The 7,500-nt window shown below is 40.0% G+C and overlaps 2 protein-coding genes across 3 annotated transcripts in view; one reads left to right on the top strand and one right to left on the bottom strand.

The window, feature by feature from the left end:
- The window catches only part of LOC117953009 (general transcription factor IIF subunit 2-like), a 46,880-nt gene extending 41,970 nt beyond the window's left edge, over positions 1-4,910 (top strand). The window contains exons 6-8 of the mRNA XM_034885705.1: positions 2,107-2,206; positions 3,509-3,652; positions 4,660-4,910. Coding sequence (XP_034741596.1) covers positions 2,107-2,206; positions 3,509-3,652; positions 4,660-4,791 — 376 coding nt within the window. The 3' untranslated portion in view covers positions 4,792-4,910. The remainder of the gene's footprint in view (positions 1-2,106; positions 2,207-3,508; positions 3,653-4,659) is intronic.
- A 726-nt stretch (positions 4,911-5,636) lies between these two features.
- tpt1 (tumor protein, translationally-controlled 1) overlaps positions 5,637-7,500 on the bottom strand; it is a 5,481-nt gene continuing 3,617 nt past the window's right edge. For both annotated transcript variants that reach the window (XM_034884566.1, XM_034884564.1), the window contains exons 3-6: positions 6,825-7,009; positions 6,601-6,706; positions 6,342-6,458; positions 5,637-6,024 (exon numbers count right to left, since the gene is read on the bottom strand). In XM_034884566.1, the coding sequence (XP_034740457.1) occupies positions 6,022-6,024; positions 6,342-6,458; positions 6,601-6,706; positions 6,825-7,009 (411 nt within the window). In that variant the 3' untranslated portion in view covers positions 5,637-6,021. The remainder of the gene's footprint in view (positions 6,025-6,341; positions 6,459-6,600; positions 6,707-6,824; positions 7,010-7,500) is intronic.

Here is a 7,500-nt window from a genome sequence, read left to right as displayed (position 1 = left end):
GAGTCCACTCAGCCTTTTTAAATGGTTTCTGTCCCCTCTTCATTGGAATCTGTTATTCCAGCTCGTTAGTGCATGGTATTGCTATAGCAACCGGATCACTGTGGCAGATGCACTGCTACAATACAACCCAAGGCTAACACACAACACAGTTTACTTCAGTGTTTGAGACCGTGTGTCAGCCATTAGATTAGTAAGACACAAGAAAGCACTGTACTGACCTTACACTTTACAGGATTTAATATTTAAAAAAAATTCAAATTAGTTTCTCACACTGCCAATGGCTGCTGCACCTGTATTCACCCTATGTAAGAGAAGCGCTGTAGGAGCACCTGCCTCTTTAATCCCTCCCCCGATAAAGCCTAGTCTGCTCTGATTGGCCTGTATGTTTCCTGGAATCTCCGGTGCGTTCCAGTTTTGTTTAATTAGATTGTTGAATCTTGAGCTACTACAACGGAGTATACTGTTGCGGGACTTGAAAAATCACCAATAAAGGTGTCTAAACAAAATATTACACAACCGTTGTTCTGGCAGTAAAGTGACTGGAATTAGGGGAGAAATTACCAGCATGGGCCCCAAAGATTAAAGCTATGTCGCATTAGCACGCAGCTCTTTAATAGTTAGCAAGTATGCTAACGTTAGATTATAGTGTTACAAAACAGCAGATAAAGGATTTTAAACCAAGTAGGCTACTACATAAACAGAAAATGGTTCAGGAGTAAAGTGACTCAGAATTGGGGGGAATTTAACACTGGCAGCCAAGATGACATTTTACTGCCGTTATCATAGCTACATGCAACAATGTTAACACCGCAGGTGTCTTAAAACAACAAGAACACTTGAGATGTTGCCTGCCAGTCTGTTACCTACAGTAGGAAACAACCACAAGTCCACAAACAGGGAACCTCTAAAGCTCTCTACCATTTTAGCAAATCCCCCCATGTGAAATATGGATTAAAAGTCCTAGTATAGTTTGTTGAAAAAAAGTCCTAATATAGTATGTCAGAAAAACGTCTTTAAAAAGTTATAGTGTAGTATGTTGGGGAAAAGTCAGTTTATAGTTTTGGCTGTAAAGCTACCGGAAACAAACAAGTGAAAAACTAGAAGATTCTTTAGACCTCTGGACTATGCAGGGATCGATCTCACTAACTCTTACATGCTGAGTAAGCGCTCTACCATATGACTCAAAGTCATAGTGTAGTTTATTGAAAAAAGTCTTAGTATAGTATGTCGAAAGGAGTAAAAAAAAAATCATAGTATTGTATGTTGAAAAAAATCATAGTATAGTATTTAAAAAAATGTCACTGTAAAATATGTAGAAAAAAATGTAAAAGTCACAAAAAAGTCATAGTATAGTGAAGATTCTAAGGTCCTCTGGATAATGCAGGTAATGTTTCCACTACCTCTCGCATGCTAAGAGAGTGCTCTACCATTTGAGCTAATATCCCCGTGTGATATGTGGATACAAAGTTTAAAAACTCATTAAGTCATTGTACAGTTAGTTGAAAAAAAGTCATACTATCGTATTTCGAAAGACGTAAAAAAAAGTCGGTATAGTACGTTAAAAAAATCTTAGTATAGAATGTCAAAAAGTCATAGTATAGCATGTCAAAGAAAGTCATAGTATCTCGAAACAATGTAAAAGCTCATAGTACTGTATATTGTATGTGGGGAAAAAAGTCAATAAAGTCATATGTCAAAAACATTAGTCATAGTATTCAATGTCTAAAAACAAATTCAAAGTATAGAATGTCGAAATAATTCATAGTATGTTGAAAGAAGTCATACTATAGTATGTCCAAAATATATAAAGTTGTAGTACAGTACAAGTCGAAAAATGGCATAGTATTTTGAAAATAGTGATAAAAAGTCCTAGTACAGTAGAAGTAGGTGACAGAAAGTTGTACGGAACAACCGGAAAACGATAGTGCTGATCAGCATTCACACAATAAATAAAGAGAAAGAAGAGCAGCTGCCATTACTTAATAGTAAGTTTGTACCTCAAGGTGCTGACAGTTGTCTCCATGCCAGCAGGGACACCTGTCAACAGAGATCAAGTTGGATCGAAGAAGAAAAAAAAGTGTGTGTTTGTGTGTGTTTGTGTGTCAGGCTGCAGATTAAAGCATCCACCAAGCCTCAGCGTCTGTCACAGCAGCTGGAGAGAGCCGTCACTACCGTCTTCAAGCCTGTGGCCAATCACGATTTCAATGTAAGAACTATACATATAAAATACACACAGTACTATGCTAAGAATGCTTTTTGCTAAGAAGTGTTAGTAGTATATTTTCATTAATTAACCAAATCCGTTGAATGAACAGAAGAGGCCTCTAAATCAAATCAATATCTGGTGTGACTCCAAGACAGCATCACTCCTTCTCATCACACAGTTTTTGAAGGAGCTCGGCTGGTGGGTTGTTCCAAACATCTTGGAGTACTAACCACAGAACTGCTGTGGGTGTAGGCTTCCTCAAATCCGTCTGTCTCTTTGTGTAGTCCCAGACATACTCAGTGATGTTGAGATCACGGCTCTGTGCGGGGGGGGGGCACGCCATCACTTCCAGGACTCCTTGTTCTCCTTTAGACTGAAGATAGTTCTTTATGACCATGGCTGTGTGTTTGGGGTTGGGCAGAATAAATTTGGGGCCAATCATGTGGCTCCCTGATGACATCGCGCTTGGCCTTGTTTCCTAGTCAGAGGTCTAGCTTTCTGGCTGCAACTCTTCCATGAATTCCAATCAGGCCAGACTTCTCCAGGCGGTCGATGGGTGTATTTGCGTCTGACTGGTTTCTGCCAGTTCTGAGCTGATGTCTCATCTGGACATCTTCCGATTTCAAAGAGAAATAAGCTTGATGTGCTTTTCATCGACCGCAATAACTTTCCTTGGCCGACCACTGCGTCTACGATCCTCACCGTTGACGACTTTTTGTGCTTGAAACCCCAGTCTGCTCTGAAATATTAGTCTGGGAGAGACCTTGTGTCTTGTTGCTGTGCTCAGTCTTCCAAGTGTACCGATAGGAATTAACACTGGTTTGAAGGCAAAGGGTAGTAACATCAAAGATTGATGTAGTTTAGATTTCTTTTGTTCGCTCACTTTGCATTTAAGAAATTGATAAACAAACAAACAAAGTATTCTTAGTTTACAGCATTTCTTCACACCTGCATAAGACTTTTGCACAGTATTGTGCAGTATATAATAGGTATATGTTATGTAATGTGAGTGTAACATTAATCTAAAGGTACAGAAAGAAATATGAACTTAATACGTGCATTACGTTATCATAATTTAACGCAGGTTAACATTTAGACACAGGCATACAGTGAATTGACATGTATATTCAGGCTATTACAAAGCTTTTTAAGACTTGCATGAATTATAATCAAATTGTTATATTGGAATAAAGGGTCCAAAAGGGTCAGATTTACTTTATTGTATAATAAAGTAGTAATATCACAAGTGTCACCACTGTTAATATTAACATCAGTAGCGTTAACATTTAGTATGATTCTTAGGTGGAGCACGAGAAGAAGAAGAAGTCGGAGGGGAAGATGGTGAGGGCCGAGCGGCAGGTCGTGTTGGACATGCTCTTCTCTGCCTTTGAGAAGCACCAGTATTACAACATTAAGGACTTGGTGGACATCACCAAACAACCTGTGGTGAGCAACACAAAAACACACACACAACAATATAGCTGGAAAAACAATACACCTGCCCACTATCCACCTTGCTTTGTTAAATGGGAACTAATCGCCCACTGCATGACGTTCATGCCTATTCACGCTATCTTTTGTGGCTGAATTTGGACCAACATGCGGACACACACACACACACACACAGACACCATGGTATGAATCAATACAGTGCAGTGGATTGGTTCCAGCTCGCAGAGAACAGCAATGTGTAGGTGCTCATGAGACCTTGAGGTCCTCCTCTTCCTCTGATTGCAACCGATTGCGTAACCATCGGCTGAGTAGGAGTCAAACGCCGCAATACACTCCACACAATCATTTCTCTCCTAAAGCACTTGGCTAACACTCAAATTAACTGAACTAAAGTAACTGAAATGCCCATTATGAAAATCCAGGGATTCATTATGTGCAGTTGGCACACATCCCTTCCAGCTCAACAGAGCCACCCAGTGGTGGTTGGAGAGGATGGTCTCCAACACAGCTCCGGGTTTTCACATCAGCATAGTGTTGGATTGATGCCTGCTCATGAAACTAAACGGTGCTGTCACTGCAGAGGGGAAAGGTCTTAGCAAGCACAGTTACAGGGGAACCACCATTCACTATAAAAGTAGTATTGGCCAGGCGTCGTACAGGCTTCCATTGCACACTGATCACGTTACCAGTTATGTTACCACAAAAAGTAGTTATTTTTAACTACTTTATATACCGGGATGGTTAACATGTAATTATATATTCTAATTTCTTTGTTGTTTATTTTCTTTATTATTCTAAATTGAAGTGTAGACTAACCAGTAACTATAGTTTTCAAATAATATTCTAGTAAAATGTGTAAAATGGAAATACTTAAAGATTAGGTACCTCACATACGTCTGTTCTGTTCAAAACAAAGTATACACAAAGATGCAACAAACGTCTAAATACATTCATATCTCAAATACAGGTAGATTGTCACAATCTGTTATTTTTCTCTATAGACTTACCTGAAAGAAATTATGAGGGAAATTGGGACGTACAACAGCAAGGGGGCTCACAAAAGCACCTGGGAGTTGAAGCCAGAGTACCGCCACTACCAGTCTGCTGAGGAAGAGGAGATGCAGACGACCTAGTGCCTGTTGAGATTCTTCTGACTGACTCCATGAAAATACTGTTTATTAGTTATGCAGGCAGTGTGTGATGTTTTTGAGTTCATAATATTTAAGTTGAGATTGTGTGGAAGTTGTCTATGCACTAGCTAGCACAGCACTTAAACACGAATAAACATTGTTCATAGTGACGTGATATGTCAAGTTTTTTGAAAACTCAAATTGGAAGGAGGCAAAAAAAAAACCATTTTTGCAAATTTGATCAAGTTAAGTGAACCATTCTTTCAACTTGTTTATAGACAAAGCTCTCCTGCTACACTGTCAATGAACTTGAGCAACAAAGACTTTGTTCCTCATTGCAATTCGTGTTAGTTACACCCGTGTGCAACAAGTGAAAAAGCTCTTTCCTCTTTTGGGATCCACTTATTTAGAAAACCCATCATAGCAACCATGTCTTGTGGTTTAGCTTTTTCAACGTCTCTTGCCATCAAAAGTAGGAAAAACTACGTTGCCATGCACATACAAGAAACCTACAGCTGCTCTGATTTAGAGATTTCAAACGGATGTGGAGTGTCAGTACCTCTTGTTTGAGTGTTTCCTATAGTAAGACTCCAAACACGTGGTCATGGTGCGATCAGGAGCCCATTTTAACTTTTACAATAAAAAGATGTACTGTATCAGGTCACATCAGAGCTCAGACAGCTGGGTCTGGTAGTCACTAATGAACTATCCCTGTCTATAAGCAAGTTTCACTGTTTAAGAGCCAAAAATTTGCAAGAGTGCAGCAATGTAAAATTTAACTCCAGAAATTCCAAAGATGCCTTTTCAAATGTAGCCCACATCCCACAAATATACATCAAAACAAAACGTGGTGGTATGAGATTTTATTGTCAAATTAAACCAGAAGTATTTATCGTTGATGGAATTGTATTTAATGCAACCGTAAGATGTCTGAGGAGGTCTAGATCTTAGCTAAAAATAGTATGCAGACAGAAGAAAAACACCCTCATTCAGTCCACTGTCCTGATTTTCACAAAAACTGGGCCAATCCTGGGATGAAAATCAAACACTGCAAAAGCCAAAAAGAAAAAAATGTTGACAGTATTCAATGACCAGTCGTGCTTGATTCACCCAGCCATGGGCATGGGCTGTATGTTTCTGTTCTGTCTCGATGCAAAATAGCGTCCCTTCTGTCCACTCTTGCCCCACTTGGAAAACAGCAGCCAATTGAAAAGCAGATGTAGTTCCAGGTAGTTACTGCAAGGAAGAGAAATACACTGAATGTTTAACAATGAAAAATTGCTGGTTAAGCTGAATGAGTTGTCAGAACGGATTGAAGCCCTCTACTCTTTAGCTACTCTAAGTGTTCAAAAATCCTGATTAATATATTTTATGTGACTCATTAAAATGTGCCATGTATAACTAACGCAGCATATAGTTCACCAGCATGCAGATGACTTTCCACTTTTACCCGAACCCTAAAACTGAAGCAGCTAAACTGAATTCTGCCATCAATCATTTTATGTTTTACCAATAAAGAAAAATAGTAAATGGCACTATTGGAGAGTACTTACGCATTTCTCAACCAGCAGACCATCTTTGAAGAACAGCATGTATGGTGTGATGTTATCCTCGCGGTAGTCCAGCAGTCCAACCATGCCATCTGGGTTCATCGACTCTCCTGTGAAGAACTGCAGGGACACAAAGACGCCATGTCAGACTATCAGCAGAATTATCCAGCCTCAGGTTCCATAGAGACGCTAGTGAAGATAACAGCTGATATTGGTAGCTTTACAATATGGGTTTGTGAACAGATGTCGATTTTAATAATACCTGGTAGTTTCCAAGATTTGCCACAATCTTCTTAACTTCTGGTGTGATGCCTTCCACGAAGGCCTGCACTCTTCCCGGATTGGTCTCTTCCAGCTTGGCCTTAACACTTGACATGAAAACAGAAATTACATTTTAATGGATCTCAGTCTGGATGAGAGCCAATGTAAGACCGTTACAAGCGAGGATACACCAATCCAACTTGAAACTACAGAATAAATACTCACGCCTTCACGTAGTCTTTCATGTGTTTTAGGTACTGCTTCTTGTCGTAGCCCGTCTCCTGCAGTTTGTGGTTGAGGACGATGTCTACGCCAGAGACACAGGACGCGTCGGTGCCCTCTGATGCCTCTTCTGCAGAGGCATTGGCTGAAATTAAAGCCTCATCGAAGCCTTCTGTCCTGGTGACGGTCTAGACCCATTAAACAGGGCAGATTGGAGAGACATGAGGACAGAGAACATCCTATATATAATGATTCACTGACAATAACAGGAGGGCAGGGCAGCTGGAGATAGCTACACATTTGGCTGCAACGGTGTGAGGATGAGTGAAAACCTTGCCGATAGGTAAACATAATTCCCCAAATTGATCAGATTTTTTTTAAATGCACAACTAAAACCTTGCACACAAAGATCCTCAATCGCAACTTCTTTAAACCGTACAAACGTAGCGTTCAGTATGACTGCATGCGTTTGTGGTCACAGCTGGGTTGTAGCTTTAAACTATTTACTAAATTCCATTACCATGACAACTTCGTTTTGCGTGTGTTGGACACACCCCATGTGTCACCCTGACTCTGGTGATCTCATGCAAAGACAATGCCACTCACATCGTTATAGTCAGACACAAAAGATCACGAGTCACCACATATAGAAATCGGAATCTGAGGGAAGACTATATAT

Source organism: Etheostoma cragini, chromosome 11 (assembly GCF_013103735.1).
Source record: "Etheostoma cragini isolate CJK2018 chromosome 11, CSU_Ecrag_1.0, whole genome shotgun sequence".
NCBI lineage: Eukaryota > Metazoa > Chordata > Actinopteri > Perciformes > Percidae > Etheostoma > Etheostoma cragini.
This window is presented reverse-complemented; position numbering and strand designations above follow the sequence as displayed.